The 25,848-nt window shown below is 41.3% G+C and overlaps 1 protein-coding gene across 1 annotated transcript in view; it reads left to right on the top strand.

Moving 5' to 3' along the window:
- Window positions 1-23,105, top strand: part of ZBTB10 (zinc finger and BTB domain containing 10) — a 32,633-nt gene extending 9,528 nt beyond the window's left edge. The window contains exons 2-5 of the mRNA XM_054018180.1: window positions 3,018-3,915; window positions 15,838-15,975; window positions 19,206-19,381; window positions 20,899-23,105. Coding sequence (XP_053874155.1) covers window positions 3,018-3,915; window positions 15,838-15,975; window positions 19,206-19,381; window positions 20,899-21,204 — 1,518 coding nt within the window. The 3' untranslated portion in view covers window positions 21,205-23,105. The remainder of the gene's footprint in view (window positions 1-3,017; window positions 3,916-15,837; window positions 15,976-19,205; window positions 19,382-20,898) is intronic.
- Window positions 23,106-25,848: the final 2,743 nt, after the last annotated feature.

The following is a 25,848-nucleotide window of genomic DNA, read 5'->3' as shown; positions in this document are numbered from 1 at the left end:
GGCTCTGGTAACGTGAAAACCTCTAACCTGTCTAACTTGTAACTTTTTCTTTCCCTATTTTAGCATCTGGTCTTACCTCATTTTCACTGGCATTCACTCCATTAAATGTCCAATTACTACTAACCTTTTTGGTGAAAACTGAAACAGAAAAGTCATTTAGCACTTCTGTCATTTTACACATTTTCTGTTATTGTTTTCCCCCCCCAGTAATATGCTTATCCTGTCTTTGGTCTCCCTCTCATTTGTAGGATGTTTTTTTGTTACCTGTTATGTCTCTAGCTGGTTTAATCTAATTTTGTGCCTTGGCCATTCCAATTTTGTCCCTGCATACTTGTTTATATTAATCCTTTGCAGTTTGACCTAGTTTCTGTGTTTTTAGGATTCTTATTTGAGTTTCAAATAATTGAAGAGCTCCTTGTTAAGACAGGGAGGTCTCTTGCCATACTTCCTGTCTTTCCTACACAGTTGGATAATTTGCTCTTGTGCCCTTAATAATGTCTCTTTGAAAAACTGCCAGCTCTCTTGAACTGTTTTTCCCCCTTAGACTTGCTTCCTATGGGATCTTACCTACCACCTCTTTGAGATTGCTGAAGTCTGCCTTCTTGAAATCCTTTACCTTTATTGTGCTGTTTTCCTTCTTACCATTCTGTAGAATCATGAACTGTATCATATCATGATCACTTTCACCCAAGCTGCCTTCCACTTTCAAATTCTCAACCAGTTCCTCTCTATTTATCAAAATCTAGTCTAGAACAGCTTCTCCCCTGATGGCTTTCTTCACTTTCCAAAATAAAATTTTGTCTCCAATATATTCCGAGAACTTGTTGGATAATCTGTGCCCTGCTGTGTTGTTTTTCCCATCATCACCAAGTCTGTGCTTTGGATGATTTTTGTTAGCTCTTTATAAACAAGCCTCATCCATCTCCTCTTCCTGGTTAGGTGGTCTGTAGTAGACCCTTAGCATGACATCACCCTTGATTTTTACCCCTTTTATCCTTACCCAGAGACTTTCAACAAGTCTGTGTCCTATTTCCCTCTCAACCTCATTTTTGAGATACAAGGCAAGACCTTGTCCCTTTTTTCCCTGCCTGTCCTTCTGGAGCAAGCCGAAACCTTCTATACCAATATTCCAGTCATGTGTATTACCCCACCAAGTCTCTCTGATGCCACCTGTCATAGTTGAAAATTAAGTACTTGTTAAAATATTATAGAGTTTAAAAATATGCCTAGTAGTGCACCAACTTTTATACATTTTCATTAGAATATTGTTTATTACTAAATGCGATCTGCAAAGGAGGCAGGGTGGCATTTGTATTCATTTTGCTTCCATTTGTTTGTGGAAGGCTGATAAGGAGGGAGGAAGGATATATTGGGAATTTGTTAAAGTCCTGTCTCCCCATTTTTACTTGAGGCCTCTATGGAAGACCAGAGAAGTAGTGTGAGGGAGTTTTCATAGCTCTTACCTGAACAGGTTGGTAGTTGAATCTTTAATGACAAGTTTCAGAGTAGCAGCCGTGTTAGTCTGTATCCGCAAAAAGAACAGGAGTATTTGTGACACCTTAGAGACTGACTAATTTATTTGAGCATAAGCTTTTGTGGGCTACAGCCTACTTCATCGGATGCATAGAATGGAACACACAGAAGATATTTATACATAGAACATGAAAAGGTGGGAGTAGCCATACCAACTGTAAGAGGTCAATCAATTGAGATGAGCGATCAGCAGGAGAGAGAAAAATACCTTTGAAGTGATAATCGAGATGACACATAGAAGGTGTGAAGATATTTTAACATATTTTAACTTGAGGAAATAAATTCAATTAGTGTAATGACCCAACCATTCCCAGTCTGTTCAAACCTATTTAAGTGTATCTAATTTACATATTAATTCAAGTTCAGCAGTCTCTCTTTGGAGTCTGTTTTTGAAGTCTTTTTGTTGCAAAATTGCCACCGTCAGGTCTGTCACTGAGTGGTTAGAGAGACGGAAGTGTTCTCCCACTGGTTTTTGAATGTTATGATTCCTGATGTCAGATTTGTGTCCATTTATTCTTTTGCGTAGAGACTGTCCGGTGTGGCCTACGTAAAAGAATAAATGGACACAAATCTGACATCAGGAATCATAACATTACAGGTTTCAGAGTAACAGCCGTGTTAGTCTGTATCCACAAAAAGAAGAACAGGAGTACTTGTTGCACCTTAGAGAATAACAAATTTATTAGAGCATAAGCTTTCGTGGACTACAGCCCACTTCTTCGGATGCATCCGAAGAAGTGGGCTGTAGTCCACGAAAGCTTATGCTCTAATAAATTTGTTAGTCTCTAAGGTGCAACAAGTACTCCTGTTCTTCTTTTTTCATAACATTACACTAATTGAATCTATTTCCTCATGTTAAAATATCCTCACACCTTCTATGGGTCATCTCGATTATCACTTCAAAGGTTTTTTTCTCTCTCCTGCTGATAGCTCATCTCAATTAATTGGCCTCTTACAGTTGGTATGGCTACTCCCACCTTTTCATGTTCTCTGTGTGTATAAATATCTTCTTTCTGTGTGTTCCATTCTATGCATCCGATGAAGTAGGCTGTAGTCCACGAAACCTTATGCTCAAATAAATTCATTGGTGTCTAAGGTGCCACAAGTACTCCTGAATCTTTAATGTAAATCTCTTCTAACTTCTAGTTCAGGCATTTGTTAACAAAAATGAACACTTTAAACACCCAAACTAAATATCTTTCCATCAGTGGCTTACATTTAACTTCTGTGGTACTTAAAGCTCATCTACCCCCTTTTTCCTGAAACTGGAAAAACAGTAGAACTGGCCTGAGTTTCTAATACACAAGGAAACTTTCTGGAAACTTGTATTTTATGTTGCCTTTATTAAATAAAGTAACAAAGGATATAAACCCATTTTCCTCTGTATTACATATTTAACTTAAGTTTATTTTCATATCCTGTTGGCAGCAGTGGGAAAACTAAAAAGGAAACGGAGTTAACTTTTTTTTTTTCTCTAATTGCAGGAGTCAGAAATACCGTCGGAATTGACTAATGAGGGGTACTGCGACTACAACAGTAGGCCAAACGAGAACTCTTATTGCTATCAGCTGCTGCAAGAACTAAATGAACAGAGGAAGAAAGGCATTCTTTGTGATGTCAATATTGTGGTGAGTGGGAGGGTCTTCAGAGCTCATAAGAACATCCTGGTTGCCGGCAGCCGTTTCTTTAAGACTCTATACTGCTTTACAAACAAAGAAAGCCGTAACCAAACCACTGTTACCTATTTAGATGTTGTTGCTGTTCAAGGTTTTTCTGTCATATTGGACTTCTTATATTCCGGTAACCTTGTCCTTACAAGCCAAAATGCCATTGAAGTGATGTCAGTGGCCAGCTATCTTCAAATGACTGAGGTTGTCCAGTCCTGTCGCAATTTCATTAAAGATGCCTTAAATATAAGCATTAAATCAGAAGCTCCAGAGGCTGTAGTGGTGGATTATAACAGAAGATCTGTTAGTCGGGATGGTCTGCCTTCATCAAGGGATCAGAAAGTTGCCAGTTTCTGGGCAACACGGAATCTTACTAACTTGGCAAGCAGTATAAAAACTGAAAATGATGGTTACTGTATTGATGAGGGCCAAATAGAAAACTATCAAATGAATGACTGTAGTTGGGTCCAGGACAGCTCACCTGAAATGGCTGAAAATGAATCTCAAGGTGAAGGAAAAGTGTTTGTGTGGAATGACATGGCCTCACAGGGACAATCAGTTCAAGAACCAGGAAAAGCAAGAAGGAAAAACCAAACTACAAAGAGATTTATTTATAATATACCACCTAATAATGAAGAGAATTTAGAAGATTGCTCAGTGATGCAGCCGTCAGTCCCATATCCAGAAGATTTGCAGTTTATTAAGGAAGAACCAGGTAAATTATTTCACTAATATATTGGATTATCCAAGTGTTACTGTTTGTATCCATTCTAGGATAACCTCATTTCTATAAACATGTATTAGCTAAGATCCTGCAACAACTAGTAAATCTGTAGACAAAATGAATTGCAAATATCTGACAATGTTGCAGTGAGTCTTATCTAATGTAAACATGCTTACTCTGTTTCAATTAGTTAAAAAAAAGGCTGAATGTCTGTTTTGTGTGCAGATGTACACTATTGCCAAAACTGTATTAAAACTTACAGTTCACATTGGTGAATATCTACTTCCTATAATCCTCAAGAGCCAGTTATCAAATAAACCAAACAATGTAACATCAACTGGTGAAAACTTTCAAAAATTTTTTATTTTGCTTATATAAATGTTTAATTCTCTTGGCTAGCACATTTCAACTATCCACACCATGTGTAACTTAATCTGTACTATGCTTTAAAATCAGCAGTTTTCTTTTAACTTGAAAATAACTGAGTTTAATTGCCTGGCCAGATGCTCTCCTGTGGTGGGCAGGTTGATGTCTGTAAATTTGCGTCTGCTAGTGACTTATCTTTTGAATGATCATCTCTTTGTTCAGTGTATAGAGAAGCTGCATTTTGACTTCACACCAGTGGTGTTCAACATACGGCCCTTGAAGAGATGTTTCACTTTTGTGAATTGAAAGTGTTCCTTGAGCCACACTTGCAGTGTGGTGTGTGGGTGGTGTGGTGTGCCAGTCCCATTGGTATGGGCTGGTGTTGGATGCGATCACCTCCAGCTGTGTGCCATTTCTCAGGAGTAGTTGTAATGTGAGCCAGGAGTGCTCTGAACAGCTCCTTAGTAGCTCCCCAGCTGTCTGCCTGCTGTATTACATGAGGGAGGAGAGTTGCTTTGGATGCTCTGTTGTCTGTTGCCTTGTTGAGCTGCAGGTGCTTCATGGTGAACAGGATAGAAACTTGACTGATCCTGCCTAAATTTAAGGGATTGACTTGCAAAAGAGGGCTTCTCCTTCCTCATGCAGCCAGATAGGGCAGCCTAAGAAAAGGGTAAAGAAGCTGAGAATCAGTGAGTTATAGGTCTCCCAATTGTCTGTCCAGCCCATGGCAGCTCCAATTTTTCAGCTAGTAATGGTCCCTAAGCAACCATATGCCAGCTGGGGATAGCTGGAGCACAGCATGCTCAAACTATTCCTCTTCTTGCTCAAGCCTGTCCTCTGTTCAGGGCACTGCACTGGGGTGTGTAGGAGCCAGTTATGCTAGATCTGTGCTGTTATGGGCTGTCCCCATATTAGGATACCCACAAATGCCCTGCTGTGGATGACTTCCTTTCCCCTTGTATTGCCAGAATAAGGGAGAACAGCAACATTGCTTGATTAATATTAGGGAATTCAACAAGCACATTTTTATTCTCAATTCTCAGATCCTGCTGTGTCTGCTTTGTAGTGTCACCTTCAGGTAGACCATGTCTACTGACTTCACTCAGAATGGACTCTTGTGTCAAAATTCCCAGTCGTAACCTATAAAGAGTTGGCTAGGAATTATTTTTCCAGAAAGAGCAGTAGAACCCATGCTACTGAAGGAAGTATGAGTGTGTTTTATTAAAAGTATTTCCTGGCGTAAGTTTTCAGTATCTTTCATCCCATTTTTGTGTTTATATACTAATACATATTTTGTTTGCTTTATCAACTGCTGCTGCACGAGCAGCCTTTTTTTATTTCAGCTGCCCACAAGGATGTCTGTCCTTTTTCCTCTCTTCACCCTCACCCTGCCCTGAGTAGTTAGTTTGAGATTGCAAATTATTCCACAAATGTGAGGGAATGTGCATTGGAAAAACATTGAATTTGATCTGCCATTATACTACTACTTATTCAGCCCTTCTAAGTCCCTCTAAAGCCTTCACTAGTCTTAACTGCACTAACCAAAATAACTTAGTCATCTTTAAATGTTTCTACCTCATTGTTCACCCCTCCTTTAGATAACGAATAAATATTTTAAACAATACCAGTCTTAAGATGTCCCAAGGTTGAATATTGCAATTAACCTCTTGCCATGTTGAAAACAAACCATCTATTTATCCTATTTGTTTTTCTCCCAGCTAGTTTTCAGTTCATTTTAGCACTTTGCTCCTTACCCCAATGAGTGCTTAACTTCCTGTAATAGCCTTTTATGAGAAATTTGATCAAATACTAGTTTTTAGGAAAGTCCACATAAACTTCAGCTGTTTCTCCTTTGAACTGGTCAAAGAAATAGTGGATAAAGGATGGATTAATCCGGGGTGATTAAGCCTGTAGGACAGGCATAGCCACTTGTGGCCCTTAAGGGCAACTGTTAACAATATACCTGACCCTTGCTAGAACGTGGGATTTGGGATCCATGCACAGTACTGCGTTAACAGAGGGACCACGTTAAAACGAATTGCAATTAAAGTAATTAAATTTGGGATCCATGGCCGCGATCTCGTCGTATGCGAATTCTACTGGGGGTTGGGTGTATTTGTACTTGATTGTGAGTTGAAAATGTTCCCTGAGCTTCACCCCCCACTCCTTAAAAGGGAAGTGGTTTTGAATTAGCTTTGTTACAAGGAGGAAGAAAAGAGCACAACTTCCCCCAGTGGCCGCTGCGTGGTGTGAGCCAAGAGTGCTCTAAGCAGCTGCTGTCCCGTCTTTTCCGGGCAGTTTCTCTGGTGGCCGTGTGCTCTATTGCAGTGGAGGGACCAGAGTGCCTGTGGTTTTCCTTTTACTTGCTTCCCTGCTCGGGCCTGTAGGAGCCTAGGAGAGTGCCCACAGAGACACCTAGGATAGCTCAGAAGAGGAGAGGAGGTAGAGCAGAGAATCATCAACCAGTTGTAGTTCCTTCATCCAGCTTTAAACAGCCAAGGGGCTGCTCTAACTTGTATCAGCTGCAGTGGTCCCATGGATGTCATATCTTAGCTGAAAATAACTGCAGTGTAATGCACTTAAAATACTTTTTCCTTGCTCTTAACTTTCCACATGCTGGCACTACTGCCACATCCCCTCTGGGGATGTACCCAGCAGGGAACTTTAGGGCGACTTCTGTTCCCTTTGTGCTGCTTGAGTGGTACGGGACAGTCTGATCCAAAGCGTTATGGGAGGCAGTTCATGGCCAAGCTCCCATATTAAGAGCTGACATTTCAAAGTGCTCTAAACTCCATATGCATACTCAGTTGTCTTGAAAAGTGGTATGCCTCATTGGGGGCAAAGTAGGCTTCAGTGGTGCAAATTTGGGATCATTTGATCCCAGCCCAGAGAGAGAGTCCTCAGGAAAAAAGGGCTGGTGAATAGATTTGGACTGTTTTACCTTGTGTGCACACTTCTGATTTAAACTGACACTGCTCTGCACCAGATAGAGCTACCTGCTCCGATTCGACCTGAGCTAGTGTGCAGCAACTGAGTTCTAAGTTGGGAGAGCAATATTTAAGAAGTTGGATTTGATCTCGCTCAGTAAACGGGTACATATAGGGAATCTGCACCAGAGAAAATGACTTTTGTGAACAAAACACTCCACTGCTTACACTTCTCCCTGGGGAGAATTAGTGAACAAACATCATGATGATAGTCATGTTGTTTAGTGCACTACTGAAAGGTACTTGGATACTATGCTAATGAGCCTGGTATAAAAACTTATATAAAATAGTGTGCTCTGGCAGCCTTTATGCTCGCTGGCCCTAGAGCTGATATAGTACATAACGGTTTTGGGATGGAAGGTAGCACGAATGACCCGTAACCTCATGCACAATCCATTGATCTGATTGTATCAAAGGAGTAGATGAAAGTATCTTCTGCTTAGGAAATCCATCAGCTATACCTTGTGTAAGAGAACGTTGCCGTGACCAGAGGCAACATTGGCCAGCCACACCTCTGACTTCATATGCTAGTATATTGTCAGTCAAAAGCAGTGGCGGATTTAGAGTTAGTGGGGCCCTGTGCACAGCTTCATTTTTGGGGGCCCTCCTCGGGACCTAGCCAAGAAAAAGAGCATCTCCCCCGCCCCCCGTTTCTCATTCTTTCTTCCATCCTCCTTCTATATTATAAGTAATGGAACGTAAATGAAAATAGTGACGTACTTTGATTGGGGCAGGGGGTTGGGGTGCAGGGGGCAGGCTATGTGAGGAAGTTTGGATGCGGGCTCTGGGCTGGGATGGGGTGAGGAGTGCAGGCTCTCGGAGGAAGTTTGAGTGCAGGGTACAGCCTTGGGGTTGGGGTGCGGGAGGAAGCCGGGGGGTTGTACTTGCCTCGGGTGGCGTGGCTCCCAAAGTGACCAGCGCACACACCCCCATGGCAGTGGCTCGGGGGCAGAGGATCTCTGCGTGCTGCTGCCCACAAGTGACGCCTCTCCCACAGCTCCCATTGGCTACAGCTCCTGGCCAATGGGAGCTGTAGAGTCGGTGCTGGGGGCAAGGGCAATGCCTGGAGACACAAGCCCCCTCCGCCCCAGGGGCCACATGGACGTGCCAGCTGCTTCTGGGAGTGGTGCAGAAGGAGGGGGGCAGGGAGCCGCCTCAGCGTTAGCCCACGCCACTCCCAGAGACGTCCGGCTGCTGGCACGTCTCTGCATGCCCATTGAGGGGAGGGGGGGCAGCGGGTCTCTGTGAGCTGCCCAGGAGGGAGCATTACGCGGAGCCGCCTCCCCCCCTCCAGGGGCATGCAGAGACATGCCAGCAGCCGGACGTCTCTGGGAGTGGTGTGGGGCCACCGGCCACAGTATACCTGACTGAGCCCTGCTGTGCTGCCAGCCTGGACTCGGGCAGATTGTCATATATTTGTCCTGCATTTTGGGGGGCCCCTTGTCATTGGGTGGTCCAGTTCCCACTGCACTGTTTGTTTCATGGTAAATCCACTCTTTGGCCAAAAGGTTATACCAATCTTTGTCACATATGCCTATTCATGGGTAAATACCAATTCAACTGTAGAAGGACACTTGTGTGGATGATAGTTTCCGTAGGGAGCCATGGGTAATTCAGCAAGGTAATACATGAGGGTACTGAGGCTGCCAGATGTTGGGCGTAGGTATTAGTTAGTAAATGGTAGCAACAGCAGCTCCTCTCTGGCCGTGATGCAGGAAGACACTCGTGACTGCACTGTTCATAAGACCTTCGTAGGGTTCAATAAAAGCATGGCGATCTCCCAAAAGAAAAAGGATAGCTTCCTTCAAAGACTAAGAAAATGGAAGCCACTCTTTGTTCCTTGGGTTTGTTGTCCAGTTATCATTGACCAAAGAGGTTAAATAGTACATCCAGTATCTGGGTGTTTGGCCTGTCTCTTCACACAAGGTCAAGGGGCGCAAGCCTCCTAAATACAAACAGCAAAAGCTTCTTGGTCTTCTAAAGGTTTCAGAAAGACTTGCTAGTCTGTGGTGTCTGCCTTAGAGGACCTATCTCTTAAAGGGATATTAAGAGTCTTGTACATCAAAAGGCTCTGCGCTGTTGGGAAATGGAATCTTGAATTGCCTCCAGAATGGCTCTATAGAGCCCTTCTCAAGGAAGTTCCCAGGTTTACATGTTTTAAAATAAATCCTTTCTGTCAAAAGCTACACTGACCCATAACTCTGGGCTAGGAAAACTTTATGGTCTAAAAGATGGCTAGGGCATTTGATTTGCCAGGAAAATCTGCATGTTCTGGGTGGTTCTGAATGCACTGAGGAGCTTCAGGTAGTCTCAAGGTGGTCCTGATTCAGGTGGACGGTAAGGTCACAGTCTTCTAAATAAACAGACTAACTGTGCCAAAAGTCTTGAGATTAGGAAAATCTATACAATACTGCCTAGTTTGCTTGACAGCAAAACTTGATCACTGACTGAAGCCAATTTGTGACAGAGCTACATGAACCCTCATTTGGGGTAGTGAATCAGTGTTGTATATGGGGGGTGTGTGTGTGTGTGTGTGTGCTTTTTTTATGAATGGGGACACAGTAAAGATTGTTTATAACGGGTCAGCAACCTTTCAGAAGTGGTATGCCGACTCTTCATTTATTTAGGTTTCGCGTGCCAGTAATACATTTTAATATTTTTAGAAGATCTCTTTCTAGAAGTCTTTAATATATAGCTAAACTATTGTATGTAAAGTAAATAAGGTTTTTAAAATGTTTAAGAAGCTTCATTTAAAATTAAATTAAAATGCAGAGCCCCCTGGACTAGTGGCCAGGATCTGAGCAGCGTGAGGTGCCACTGAAAAACAGCTTGCATGCCGCAGGTTGCCTACTCCTGGTTTATAACAACCTAGAATTGCTCTACACCTGACACCAGAAAGATTGGACTGGCAAGATTCCTTCTGTCAACTAGAGATGGGTTACATACATTCCTTTGCTAAACTACCTCTAGTACAAAAATCCTGACAACCTCTGAGACAATGGCTTCATGATCAGAACTAATGTTCCAGCCAAACACCAATGTGACCTCCATTCTTTCCTCTTCTCTTCCCTCCCCCTCTAACCCCCCCATCCATCCAGATCTCTGTCCCTGACAATGCCATTTTATCTGCCACTATAGCACATAACTGGGATCTTTTCAACTCTATGCTTGACACCAAGTCTGCATCAGTAGCTTGCCCTTGGAGTGTTGTGAAGGATCAAAGTTCTGACCCTTTCTGGCATTCATCGTCTAGGAATTTCTCTTATTTTAACTATAGCAAACTCCTCTCGGGCTTTCCTGACATCCATCTCTCCTCCTTAGGTCTATTCAGAAAGCTATTGATTAAAAGTAGCTTTCCTGACCTTTGCTTTTGACCATGTCACCCCTCTTTTTCCAGTATCTCTGACTCTCCACTGTATCAAACTTCTGGTCTTTATGCTGTTTAGGCCCTCCAGTTTAGCTGCTACCTATCCTTTCTTTCAGAGGGGTAGCCTTGTTAGTCTGTATCAGCAAAAACAACTAGAGTCCTTGTGACACCTTAGAGACTAACACATTTATTTGGGCATAAGCTTTCGTGGGCTATAACCCACTTCATCAGATGCATGCAGTGAAAAATACAGTAAGCGGGTATAAATATACAGTATATGAAAAGATGGGAGTATTGAATTGGCTTTGTTAGCACTAAAAAAAGTAATTTCCCCTCTTAATATTCACGACTTCTTATCAACTGTTGGGAATGGGCCACATGGACCCTAATTGAATTGGCCTCGTTAGCACTGATAACCCCCTCCCCACACACACACACACACACACACACACACCATACTTGGTAAAGCAACTCCTATCTTTTTTCATGTGCTGTATATTTATACCTGCTTACTGTATTTTCCACTCCATGCATCTGGTGAAGTGAGTTAAAGCCCACGAAAGCTTATGCCCAAATAAATTTTAGTCTCTAAGGTGCCACAAGGACTCCTCATTGATCTATCCTTTCTTGTATCTTTACTGTGTTGTTCTATCAACAAAGCTAGCCTGTCTCCCCTCTCCAAATGGCTTTAATGCATATAATATTCTTACTGACCCTCTCATTAAATTACTTATAAGTCACTTTCAAAAAGCCACTTCCATGATACCTACAGTAAACTGTAACTGATAGCTTCTAGGTAAGTTGCGTCTTCATTTAACTCATTTGCTGTTTTCAAGTTAAAATGAACTATGCATAATGGCTGCTCTGGGTGCATAATGTTGCCTGTCTCACCTTTCTTGTCTGCTGCCCACTTATTTCCTCTTGTGTTAAACGTGATTGTAAAATCTTTGGACAGTTATTCTCCTACTAAATACTTTGGCACACCCTGTACCAAGTGACCCTGTTCCTTGTTGTGTAGGGGCCTGAGCGCGACTGTGTAGCAGTAAGAATCCTAATTGCTGCTTATTGGCTGAGGCAAAGAGAGTTCTCTATCCTTTCAGTTGCCCACTATATTTTTCAAAAGCCTCTCCATATTTGGTGATAGAGAACCATTAAAACTTTCTATAATACAACTGAGGATGTCTCTGTCTATATAGAAGATGAAAACTGATAAGTCTGATTTCAAGTTACACTATCTGCTGCATTTTTTTAGATAGAATCGTGTCCATCATCCTCAAACCTTTAATCTGCTGAAACACAACTTTAGTCTGTTCTCATCTCTTTGCAAGGCAGTTGTCGTATTCTCTACACACACTTATTATTTACACTACATCAAGAGACAGGGTTTGATTATCAACATTGCAGATAAGGGGGGTTTTTTGCTTAGGATTGCTAAAAATGTTGATCTCAAAGCTTTCTTTGGTGCTTAATCTTTTTCTCCTTTTTGGATGGCATTATTGATTTTCTTTAGTTTTTTCTTTAAGACCAAGAGCATTATAAGAATTATCTCATCCTTTCTGTTTAAAGTGCTTACCTGTCCTCACTATCCAGTCCAGTTCCTTGATTTTTTTTAATTTATTTTATTTTTTAAATAGAGACCTGGAGATTTTTAATTCCCAAGAGTGGGGTATAACAGATCACCATTCATCCATACTCTTCACCACAAAAGGAGGATTTTGTGTGTATACGGGAGTTTGACCTATTCAAAAGGAATAGGCAGTTAGATATCCTATGTGTATCCCTTGTTTAATTACATTAGCTATTGTGAAATGCCTGTACTGGAATCAACAATATAATCTTCAAGCTGAGGGAGTTCTCGCTAGTTTTTGTGTGTGGGAGCATGGACATAAGAATGATCTGGTATGATCTAAATAACTTCAAAGAACAACTTCCTTACAGTAACTCCCTCCCCCCCTCTCGCACCATTCTTTCTCCACTTAGCTCACTTAACTCCCAGGAATCAAAGGAAAATTAGGTTGTCACTACCTCCCCTCCAACAACCAGGCATGAGAGCTAAAATATTGGAATTCTCCTCTTCTTCTCCCCCTCCCATCTTCTTCTCTCTCCCCCGCCCCCCCAAAAAAACCAAAAACCCCAACAACCTTGGAACAAATCTTGTGGGCAGAGGAAGAATAATTTCCTGTTTACTCATTGGGATCTGAGGCTTTGTGATCACTGAGACTGAGCTGCTGAGGGTCAGTTGCGTGAATGATCCCACATGGACTATAGCTGGCAGCTGGCTACCCAGCTGTGTGACAGTTTTTCCAGACACCTGCCAACTTCATTTGGGCTCCCTTTGAGCTGTCTTCCCATGCAGTTACCACTGCCAACCATAATCCAAAATGCTGTTTAAGCAGCAGAGTAAAACTGATGCATACAATCTGATGTTGAGATTTTCACTCTACAATAGTAGTGAAAAATTGATGTACGTTGGATACTTCTGCACATACCTTGCCCAGCAGAAAGGAAGTATACTGTCATTCCGCTGCTGCTGTAGCACTGTCAAAACATGGCATAACTTCTTATATTGTGTGCACCCCCTATCTGCAAATGGATGTGTTAGCTGGAATTTACAAAAGTGCAGACATAGCTATTCCCATCCTGCTCAGGACTTAACACCTGACAAAAGATGGTAGGACAGGATTACAAGCCTCCAGATTTAAAACACCCATCACCAGTGAAGAACAGGCACAGGAGAAGGGTAGGAATGATGTGGCTGCCCATCAGAATTCAATCTAAAACGTACCTGTTTTTGTGTATCAGAATGGTGTGCAATGCTGCCAGTGCCAACATGATGTGCCCTTAGTAAAAGATTTGTTTCCTTTTATGCCTGAATAAAGAAACACATAGGCCTTGGCTACACTTGGGAATTCGAATGTAGTTGCGCCACCTGCGCTGCGAGAGAGCTCTCGCAGCGCTGTATGTACTCCACCTCTCCGAGGGGAGTAGCTTGCAGTGCTGCGAGCGAGTGTGCAGCGCTGCAGGCGCTGATTACACTGGTGCTGTACAGCTCTGTGCTGGGGGGCGGGGGGGGGGGGCGTTTCACACTCCGGAGCGCAGCAAGTTGCAGCGCTGTATAGTGCCAGTGTAGCCAAGGCCATAGATAAAGGGGCCTGTACCCAGTTAGTTAATAGAGGATCACCACAATATGTGGCTTCTGGGCATGGTGGTTTCTAAGTGTAGTTTTTTCATCATTGGTAGCTGGAAGAAGAATAAAACAAAAAACTAAAGTCAAGCAAGGAGAGGGAGACAACATGAGTTGAAGGGGGGAAAGAGAAGAATGAATCAAAGTGCATAACATTTGTTTTGTGCTGGAGACTGTATTTCAAGGCTTTCTCTTACACATTCTGTAGATACTAGGGGTGTGTGTGTGTATGTATGTATATGTATATATGTGGGGGAGGGTTTAGATTTAGAAACCAAAAATAGAATTGCGGTCCTCATTGAGGTTCAACAGAACTGCTCCTGATTTATAACATTTTTAAAGGGAGGTACAACTTTAAAAGTTTTAACCATTCTTAATGACTACAATCTTCAGCTTCTACACTTACTCCTGGATCTCTTGGTGGGTGGGTAGGTGGATTTAATCAGCTTTTTTTAAAAAAATTCTCTTGTTGCTATATAATAGACATAAGAAAAAGTGGAAACTCATTGGCTAGGGAAACTATGGCACTAATTGCACACAGAATACTGACAAGCCAACAAAAATGGGGCAGTGAGAGGACTTTGTTTGTTTACTTAGTAAGTAGTATGAGAATAGGATGAAATTCAAATAAGTGTGTGTTAAGTAGACCATATTCCTTTAAATTAGATTTTTATAAAAATTCCTTATGCAACTTCTTTCACAAACATACAAATTTACCAGAGACCAGATGGGACAAAGGGCTGATCAGTTTTTTTGTATTGCTTTAAGTATGTTTGAAACTGAGTATAATTAAGGCTGTACAACCCCCAGTATGCATGTAGTTATAGTGCAAATAAAGGCACTTATCACAGTAGACTTACAGAAATAAGTTTAAATCACCTTTCTACTGGTATAAGGCATGGTGTGCATTACACAGTCTTGCCAGCATAGCTATGTTGGCTGGGAATGAGGGAAAAATTGTGCTTTCTGCTCAACATCGGTGTGTTGACAAAACTGCTCGTGTAGATGCAACTGTGCTGTCAGAGTATTTGTTAGCTACACCATCTCCCTCAATAACATTAGCTATGCTATGTCAGCAGAACAACTTCTGCTGGGAGTTTACACTAAGGTTTTTCTGGCGTACAGCAATGGAAAAAATAAGAGGGCAAAAAGTGGGGGAATGAGGACCTACATACATAAACCCCGCACGGATACAAATTTATATCCACAGATATAAATCGATATCCGTGGAACTGCAGGGCTCTCCCAGGAACCGCAGCAGTGAAAGGAGCAAAACGTGGGGCTGCCACTTCCAGGAGCCAGTGCTCCGTGCCAGTAGCTCCTCTAGCGTAGCTGTAATGCCCCCAGCCTTGCCCCCTGTTTAGGGACGATTCAGCTGTGCCGGAGGAGGTGCGGGGCGCTGGCTGCTGGGAGTGGCAGACACACGTTCTGCTTCTTTCACCCTTGCGGTTTCGCGGATACCTATTTATATCCGCTCAAGGCTCTATGCATACCGTAAAACTTGATCCTTTAGGGTTTTAGTGGCATGAAAAACATTTTTGCAGAATCTGTCAGTATGGAGAGGATGAAATTGCCCAGGGCTGTAGTCTTAAAAATCCCATATTTTGGTGAAATTAGTTAATGTTTACTTACAAGGGACTATCAGAGTAATCAATTCATAAATAAGGCCCTACTTGAATTGCGAGATTGTCAAAAAATTGTCGCTGAGTTGCAGACAAGCCAGGGAAAAGTGTGGAAAAGTAATAATGGACCTTATTATTTGCAGTAATAAAGTCATTATTACTTTTCAGCAATTTTCTGCTGTCAGCCACTCGGGGCTGAGAATGTAGGTCCCTGTAGTCAAAATTGCAGTGGAAGCCTAATATTGCAGAATCAGCAATTTGCCCAATATCACAAGTTAATTAGTCATAAAACTTCTTAAAAAGTTTGTTTAAAAATATAACTGTTTAGAAAATTCTCTTCTGTAGAATTTTGTGTAAATCAAGTTAAAAGAACATTACTTGTAACAGGTACTTCAAATGACTTCAAGTATGGACTGTTGCCGGGTACTTCAAATGACTTCAAGTATGGACTGTTGCCGGGTACTTCAAATGACTTCAAGTATGGATTGTTGCCGGAATCTTGGCCAAAAGAAGCTTGGGAAAATGGCAAGTAAATTTTTTTCCCCTTCATAGCCTTCTTTTTTTTTTTCTTTGGGTCCAGTTTCTTGTACTATTTAATGGTCGTATAGATTATAAGGCCAGAAGGGACCGCTGTGGTCATCTAGTATGACTTCCTTGAATTTATTGTTATATGAAAAAATTCAAAAAATCCTGGGTTATAGCAATCTTTCTCATTGACAATGTCACAGTAGCTTTTCCCAAAGCAAAAGCCAGTTTGGCTTTTTTTTTTAAATATTAGGCTCTTACTATCAATTTAGGATAGATGGATTAGCATACAGATAAACTAGATTTGATCTTAAAATATGTAATGCTTAACTCTGAAAATTGTCACTACATATTAAGTTTTGGTTAGCGCAATTCATATTTCCTTTCAGCATGGCTAAAAGCATCTTCTCTTCAGACCCATGTTGGGTGGTCTTGCCCTTCTGGGAGTAACATCTCCTTCGCCCCCACTGTATAGATCTAGCTACGGAGTTAGTTGTAGAGAAATTCTCTGAAGATTTTGAGAATATACAAAGAAGCACTGTCATGTAACAAACACATTAATAAGACACACCGCTTCTCAATAAAGCAGCTATATTAGGAACATACAGGAGTGGGTAGTAATATGTAGCCCTTGTATCCCTTATCAAAACTCAAAGTGCTTTATGAAGGAAGGATGATAATATCCTGACACTTATAGGTAGGAAACTGAGGCAAAAGGAGGTGAAATGACATGCCCACGGTCACTTGCCAGCATGCCAGTGGCAGAGCTGGAAAAAGAACCCAGGTCACTTAAGCCCCAGTCCAGTATTTTATCTACTAGGAGGAACTTCCTCAACATAATACTTCATGCAGGGTCTTAATGTTACGCTAAAGTTTTGTATCTGCCTCTCCCCCTCCCATCCTTGCAGGCATACATAAGTAAGGCTAAGATTTTGTCACTGTTTTTTGTAAAAGTCATGTGCAGGTCATGGGCAATAAACAATAATTCATGGAGCCTGTGACCTATCTGTGACTTTATTAAAAATAGGTGGGGGCAAGGCTAAATAGGGAGGAGAAATGGAGTCCTGAGAGGGGGTGGGGGGAGAGAGGAGAGAATGACATGCCAGAAGCTGCTGCAGCGGGGGGCACAGCCTCGGGGGGGTGTACAGCTCCTTGCTCTGGAGATAGATGCAGCTGTGGGATGGATGCATGGCCCCAGCTGCAGCCGCCCCCCAAGCCTTGGCTGCATCCAGGAGGGGGTGCATGGCCCAGGAATGCTGTGGGGCAGGGGCGTACAGCCCCCGCTGCAGCTCCCGCCATGGTGCTGGGGCATGCAACCCTGGCGGAAGCCATGGGGCTGGAGGGCAGCAAGGGATGCACAGCCCCAGCCCTGGAGCTGGCCACAGCCGAGGGTGGTGCACGGTCTTGGGACGCTGCCGGGCAAGGGCGCGCAGCTCCCGGCTGCCACCCCTGGTGGAAGCGCAGCCCCAGCTCTGGAGCTGGCGGTAGAGGGGGGTGCAGAAGGCAGGGCCCTGGGATGTTGCGGGGCAGGGGTGCACAACCCCTGCTGCAGCTCCTGCCATGGGTCTGGGCCATGAGCGACTCCAGTGGAAGCTGTGGGACTGGGGCACAGCAGGGGGCGCACAGCCCCCGCTCCAGAGCTGGCTGCGGGACGGGTGCACAGCCCCGACTGCAGTCCCTCCACCTCCCACAAACCACAGGGCAGGGGCTGCAGGGTCCTGATTCCAGATATCTAGCTTGCGGTTACGAGCTGTTGCAGCAGGGCAGGGGGGGTGCACAGTCCTGCCTACAGCCCCCGCTTCAGCTGCTGACAGCTGAAGCAGAAGAAGTTGCAAAGGTCCAGTAAAGTCACGGAATCCGTGACCTCCATGATTAAATCATAGCCTTATACATTAGTATTCGATTTTTAAATTGATTATTTTTGTTGGGATATTTTTATGGCACTCTTTTCTAAGGGGCTGTTTTTTTACTTTAAACCTACAATACCTGAATGCAGGGGTAGTCAATTGTTTCTCTGGAGTTAGGACCCTGACAAAAAATTTGTCACACTACAACAATGATGATGGTAATAAGTAAATAAGATTTTGTGGTCCATTTAAAAGTGTCTGATGGTCCGAATTTGGTCTGTAGTCCATCTACTGACTACCTCTGCCAGGTTCAGTCAGTTCTGGAATAAGTTTTCTTAAAGGTAAGTAGAATTCAGATAAGTTAGTTAAGGTTACGAGTCTGTTAGATGCAGCAAATGTGAGTGCTCAGCTATTGAAAGCCAAATTTTTGAAGACTACAAATACTTAATTCATTTGTACCATGGATTTTAAGTCTTTGCCCCAGGGAGCAGTAGTACCTTCTGTTCAGACACACACAAGTCTTTGCTTTCTCCTTCCTGACATCGACTCCACAGAATCCATCTTGTGCATAGCCACATGCCCTTAGAAAACCCGTTTTAAAAGTTTTGGTGGCAGTTAGGTCCATGTGCATGTATCTTCTGTTCCTGTTTTCCCTGGGTGAATAGCCATCCCCCATAATGGTTCCTGAGTTCTACTCTGTCCAACTGCACCATAGTCATAGAACCCATTCCTTTCCTTTTGTCTTGTAGTAGTATAGTATCTTAACATTTCTTGTAATTTGGGTGTGTGCATGGCAGTTGAGCTCTACCATCCTTGGCACATGGGTATAACTAGCTCTTACCTCCTGATGATACCTCAGTTCTTCACTACCTTTAGAAGCTGTATCTGAGCTCTGAATTAGAGGGGAAGAAGGGAGGGTAAATGAGGTTCTATGGAGACAATACATAAGGAAATTAATGAAGTTAAGTAATTTTATGACTATTCTAAAATTATAATAAACTCACTGTCCATGTAGTGAACCAAAATACCTTCCATATTTTTAACAAATGTATATACAAACCAATAAAAAGAGTTTTGTTTTTGTTTTGTTTTTCCCTTCCGCTTCAAAGAATTGGCCTGTCCTTGGGTTCTGGAATTTTTTTGTATGAGAATGAGACTTCATGGGGTGTCTTTATTTACTAGATAGGGCACCTACAGTCAAATCCTGCTTACTGGGCCTACTGTATCAGTGGACCCCAAGGCAACACTGTTTTGACCTGGGTAACTTTGACATCTGTATGGTGCAGAAGCCTTTTGCTGTTTCAGCTGTACTAGAATGTGTCAGAGGATAATCTTGTTTTATTTTGTTCCATTACTGAACACCTGGGACTTTGTTTTTTTTAGGTGATTCATCTGCTCTAATCATGAACAAACTGAAGTGTCCACACTGTAATTATGTAGCCAAATACAGAAGAACACTAAAGAGACACTTGCTCATTCATACAGGGGTGAGATCTTTTAGCTGTGACATCTGTGGGAAGCTGTTTACTCGAAGAGAGCATGTAAAAAGACATTCCTTGGTAAGTAACAGTTTCTGTATATGTCTTTTAAAGCTCTCAAATGTTTATCTTTGGTAGAAACCGTTTCATAAGAGATTTGACATGTGAATAGTCTGTTTTACCGTGAAGTAATCAAGTTTGAGTCTACTTGGTGCCAGGACAACTATATCTCTTTAAATTCCCATCTGGAAATCGCACTATTGTCTGTGAAATTTGTTTCCAAGATCTTCCATGTTGATGGCATGATGATTTTGGGGCAGATGTTTTAGGAGGATTGAGGAAGTGACAGAAAAATAAGAGCAGAAATGCATCATTTTACAGGCTTAGTAAACCAGAAGAAGCCTTCCCTTGATGGGGCAGCAGTTGAATATAATAACATCCTTTCATTCTGTACTACTACTTCACCATTTTCTGCCCAAACTGACAACCCACTAGTCAATTTCTCCCAAGTGTCTTGTTGAAGTTTCAGAGTAGCAGCCGTGTTAGTCTGTATCCGCAAAAAGAACAGGAGTACTTGTGGCACCTTAGAGACTAACAAATTTTATTAAAACATAAGCTTTCGTGGACTACAGCCCATTTCTTCGGATGCATATGCATATGCATCCGAAGAAGAAATGGGCTTAGTCCACGAGAGCTTATGCTTTAATAAATTTTAGTCTCTAAGGTGCCACAAGTACTCTTGTTCTTTAAACAGATGTGGTTATACTGGTATAACCTCCTGTGGGCACACTTGTATTCCAATATAAGATTGGCTTTTTTCTGTTTACGTAGTGTTGCGTGGGAAGGCATTTAAGCTAAACAAAAACCATTCTTATTATAAATATCATACAGTGGTTATGCTGGTATAGTTATAGCACTGTAACTGTTAACATATTCCCCTATAATCAAGGTCTAAATGTTATATGGTGAAATACCTCCCCTCCGACTAATTTCCATCTGGTTTTAAATTGTGTGTTTTCAGTGATTTGTTTGTTGAAAAACTATTTTCATATCATATCCTTAAACAATAATGGAATGGTTACAAAACATATTAATTCAGTTGTATGCATAAGGAGTTCAGTCCCATATACAGGTCTTGAAAATTCTCTCCATAGAGAAGTGGCAAGCTTTCCCTAAGGAATGAAGGGGCCTACGCCATTAATTTACGCAGGATTTAAGCTAATTTATTTTTAGTTTCTAGCCCTTAGAATAACAGTCTTCGAAAAGAGGAGGCAGTGTAACTTTATAGCATCTTTTTTCAAGTGTCTATACAAAACTCTGTACAGCAGTAAAATGGACAATAATCAAGCCAGTCGTATCCCAACCAGCTGCTAAATCTGTAGGCAGGCAACAGCTAAGGCAGTGAAAATATTGCCTCTCAACCTTCAGAGGCCCTTTCGTCTCACCTCTCAGCAGTTGGCTAGCAAAGTTTGCATCAAAAACTCTTTTGAGGACTTCAGAACATGAACTGACCTCAAACAATTCATGCAAATTCAGCAAGTTTTTCCAAATGTTGCAAATGTGAGTTTCTTCTAAATAACATTTCTCTTCCTGTTTAGGTGCATAAAAAGGATAAAAAGTACAAGTGTATGGTGTGTAAGAAGATCTTCATGCTAGCAGCCAGTGTTGGAATAAGACATGGCTCTCGACGCTACGGAGTTTGTGTAGACTGTGCAGATAAATCTCAACCAGGAGGGCAAGAGGGAGTAGACCAGGTGCAGGACACAGACTTCCCTAGGGATGAAGAGTATGAGGAAAATGAAGTCGGAGAAGTGGATGAACTGTTAGTTGATGATGTAGAAGAACAGAATGACCAGTCTCGATGGGATGAATCTGGGGAAGTCTGTATGCCTTTAGATGACTGAGGGTGTACTGCTTAAGGATGCTACAGTTGGATACTGTGGATTGACAATTTGAGTTCATGGACTGAAGGCTTGCAAAATATGGTACAGGCTGGATGGTAGTTATGTTGCTGTGAAAACTGTAGGGTCAAAGCCTTATAGCAAAAAAGGATTATTAAATTTTTTATGATATTTGCACAGGACTGTACAGCATACAACCATTTGGTTGAATTATACAGAGTCCTCACATCTAGTCAGTTATCAAAAGAAAATGTATTTTTTATTATTTATAGGATATAGCTACTTGGATCCTATTCAGACATGGTAACTGTACTTATTATGTTACACATTCATGTATCCTTCAACATGAATGAAGAAAATTACAATCTTGTTATGGAAATACATGACAGCTTCCCCAAATCCAATCATAGTTTCAGCCATAGTAGTGGCTCTTATTTTCAAGAATAGGGCTTTTCCACACCACTCTTGCCTCCCCCTTACCCTTAATGGTCTAAACTCCTCAGTAACTTAAATATGCAGTATAGGTAATACCAACATGCTAATGAAATTGACTTATATCGGTTGGCTTTAAGCCAGCCTGTGGTGTAGGTGACAAGCACTGGAGAAGATAATATTGGCATTAATGTACTGACTTGATTTCTTGACAATTTTTTTGAATTTGCAAGAAAGCTATTTCTCTTTCAACAAATGCAGAATAATCACACGAGGAAAAATGATTAATAATACTGGGAGGATTGTGATTCAAATATGAGTAACTTTTTCCTTGCCACTTAGCGAATTTTAGTGTATTAAATACTTTCTGGCATTGCTGCCTGTTTTAGGTATCTTTTTGTTGGCAGCATTCCCTGTTGACCATCTTTTTTTCCTCCAGTGTATACCTCAGTCCAACACAAAGCTTAAAGAATCCCCAAAATGAAGAAAGTGTCATAGAAATATTATGACATCTGACTTTGTTTGTTAATTTACAATAAATGTCTGCTTTTGGCTAGTTTTGTTATGCAGTATGAATTAGACACTAGGCTGTTGTGCCCATTGTTATTCATTAAAATGAACACACATGATCTAATTTTTTTTATTCTTTTGTATTTTTCTGGGGTGTTTCTAGTGTTTAATGTTAAATTATGTTTAACTTGGTGGCTTAATTTGATGGAACATTGTTAAAAAACAAAACCAAACCAAAAGCAAAGTGATATTCATTTGAGTTCACCATTTAGAATGCTCCACTCCCAACACTCTTTACTTCAGTTTTTGAGGAGGCATTGAAACTTGAATTTTTGTAGCCATGGACTTTTTTTCTAAACTTGTGATACTGTACCAATGATTTCAGGCCTCTTTCTGAGGGAGGGGAGGGTATTGCACCTTTAGGTTAAACTCCTTCGCTTCATCTAGCCTAATGAATTAGCTGATCATTGGACACTGCATTTGATGTAATACTATGTCACAATGAATAAATATGCACAGCATTTATCATAACACATAGCTAGGCCAGTGTGACTGTACTGTATTAAAAAAAAAAATTGAGGGTCCCCATATTTTCAGCTTTTGTTTTAATTTTAAAATGAGTATATTTTCCTATTTTATATCAGGTAACTAAATTATGCTAGTTGTGTGGAAAACTTTGAACTATTGCTTTGACGGACAGAATCTTAATGGTGCTCCATCTGATCAAAGTTGGTATGTATTTAAAGAGACAAGCTTTACTGTTGTCCTTTTATTTCAGTAGAACAGTGATTTAATGTTAGACATTGTTTCTGCAGGATGAAAGTGAGATAAGTTGAACTACAGTTATATGGGTATTAAAATGCATCTTTTTTTTATCATCCAGTTGTTTCATGGGTAGTTTCCACAGCACTATAAACCTGACAGATGACTAGCTTTTTTTTTTTTTTTTTTTTTTTTTTTAAACTGAAGAATACATCTTATTCTCATTGTTCTAGACTGAAATGTGTAATTCTGGTGGGGTCCAAAGTAGAAATTAGTTGGGCAAAGATCCTATGAAAAAGTATTTTAAACATTAAAAGTAATGTTCTGCTTTGTGAATATGTAAGTATAGCATAAAGATTTTTCCATCCCATTTATCCCCTTTAAAACCATAGTTTACAATTGGTAGATCTGTCTATATATATATATATATATATAAAAATATGAAATTCATATAATATGAAATTCATATAATATGAAATTCACCTAAATCTGCTTTATTAGAATACAGCTCACTTAATGCTTAGAAACTGGACCTGGCTTTACATTCTTAATGTATTTTACTTTTTTCTCAAGGTATGAACTTATTCTCTTGAACCTGAATCTTCTTTTACTACTTAAATCATTTATGTATATCTGGTAAATTATGACCAAATTTGTTGTTAGATTGCATACAGTAAATTGAAATATACACTTGGTACACTACAGAATTGTTGTGCTTTTGTTCTGGTTATATTTTGAAAAACAGGGTTTAATATAGATTGAGTGTAACTTATAAATATTCAAACATTCTTATAATTGATTGGCCTTAGACTCTTCTGTTGTAGTGTGACAATCTTTATATGCTTAGTAACATTTGACTGTTTGGTGTCAGAAATTCTGTTTTCTTAATGTAACACAAGAAGCCTTTTAGTCATCTGGTGTGAAATAGGTAAGTACAGGAGATGCGCTTATTGAGAACATGGTTTAAAACCTGAATACTCTGAGTTGGTGGTCGCTCAATATTTTTCATTTTAAATAAATGATAAAATAATTGGGGGCTGTGATTTAGAACAATGAGTAGAAAAGCGACACAGTGGGTTTGTTTAGCCACCTTTATATTATATTATAAAGAAGCAAAAAAAGACACATACCCTTCCTTTTGCAGGCTTCCTATAGTGCAGAATGGATTTTTTTATTTTGCAAAACTGTGATGACTGCTCTTTAGAAACTCATGTAGGGCATTTCTTTTGAACCACTTGTTCGTGAGGCAGGGTGATAACATTTATAGGATGCAGACACATGATTTTGATTGGTAATTTCATTCTCTTTATCAAACTTCTAGCTACACCTAAAATAGACGTTTGAGTAATTTATGACACGTTTTAATCTATGTACACACACATTAATAGCATACAGTGTCCCAGGAGCATCTTCTCATTGTAATGTTAAAGGTCTGAAACACAAAGATGGACTTTTTTCCATCACACAAGAAATTCACAGTTAAGAATCTGTTGTAGGAGTTAATCTATCTTTTTTTTTTTTCCTAAGTGAACTTAGTCTTTGTCTGAGTTCTGGAGACTGATATACATGATCCTCAATAGATATAGCACAGGCAGCAGGAGTTGAAGCTACCAGTCACAATAGTAAAACACTTTTTTGCCTCTCTAAATGGATACTATACATCGCAGCTCTGTTTTTATAGCTTGATGCTACCCAAACCTTTTATTTCCATTTTGAGGGGAATGGTTATCAGCCGATAACTTTAAGTCCTGGACACCAGCCTCCAATGAACTTCTTGTCTCCCAACAGCTGGCTTAACTCTGTCCTTCTGAGAAAAGCTTTGATTGTTATTTGACATTGGCTTTAAATTGGTAAGTAGAGCTCTCCTTAATAGAGTAGAGATGGCTTGGATTTTTTTTTTTTGCTTGTCTTTCAGATTCTTAATTCTGTTCAGCCAGAGTTTGGGGAGGCGCTTTACTACTTAATATGCCTCCAAAGAACTGGTGTTGAATCACTTCTTGCTTCTTTAAGGGCATGGCTACACTTGCAGGTGTAGAGCGCTGGGAGTTAAACCAGCCCTCCGAGACAGCAGCTGGGAAAGCGCTGCTGTGTTCATACTGTCAGCTGCAAGCGCAGTGGCGTGGCCACATTTGCGGCACTTGCAGTGGCATTGGGAGCAGTACATTATGGGCAGCAATCCCACAGAGCACCTCTTCCTATTCTGGCGCTGTGGCTTAGGGGGGAGTGGAGGGGGCACGCGGTACAACCTGGATCCTGTCCCAGTGCCCCATGATGGATCGCTTCGCATCCCAGCAATCCCTGTGCTTCCGTCCACATTTGGCGCCATCTTTCAACAGTTTTTGTATTGCACATTCTGTCTTCCCTTTTGGTCTGTGGGAATAGATCTTGAACTTGTGAGGAATATGCTGATGGGTCTCGCCAGCACGTCACAAATTGCAGTCAAGTTACTCCTTAAGCTACAAAGTGACATTGAGGAGTCTGACGATGATGATGACATGCATAATGCATACAACACAAGATTGCTTGTGGCATTCACGGACATGCTCACCACAGTGGAACGCCGTTTTTGGGCTCGGGAAACAAGCACCGAGTGGTGGGGATCACATCGTCATGCAAGTCTGTGATGACAAGCAGTGGCTGCAGAACTTTTGGCTCAGGAAAGCCACTTTCATGGGACTGTGCTGAGCTCGTCCCCACCCTGCGGCACAAGGACACGAGATTGAGAGCTGCCGTGCTGGTGGAGAAGTGTGTGGCTATTGCAATCTGGAAGCTTGCAACTCCAGATACCTACCAATCGGTCGCTAACCAGTTTGGAGTGGGAAAGTCGACCATTGAAATCGTGTTGATGCAAGTGTGCAGGGCCATTAATTGAATCCTGCTCAGAAGAACAGTGACTCTGGGTAACGTGCATGACATTGCGGTTGGCTTTGCACAAATGGGCTT

This window comes from Malaclemys terrapin, chromosome 2 (assembly GCF_027887155.1).
Source record: "Malaclemys terrapin pileata isolate rMalTer1 chromosome 2, rMalTer1.hap1, whole genome shotgun sequence".
NCBI lineage: Eukaryota > Metazoa > Chordata > Testudines > Emydidae > Malaclemys > Malaclemys terrapin.
The sequence above is the reverse complement of the archived record's forward strand: the minus strand, read 5'-3'. Positions and strand labels throughout refer to the sequence as shown.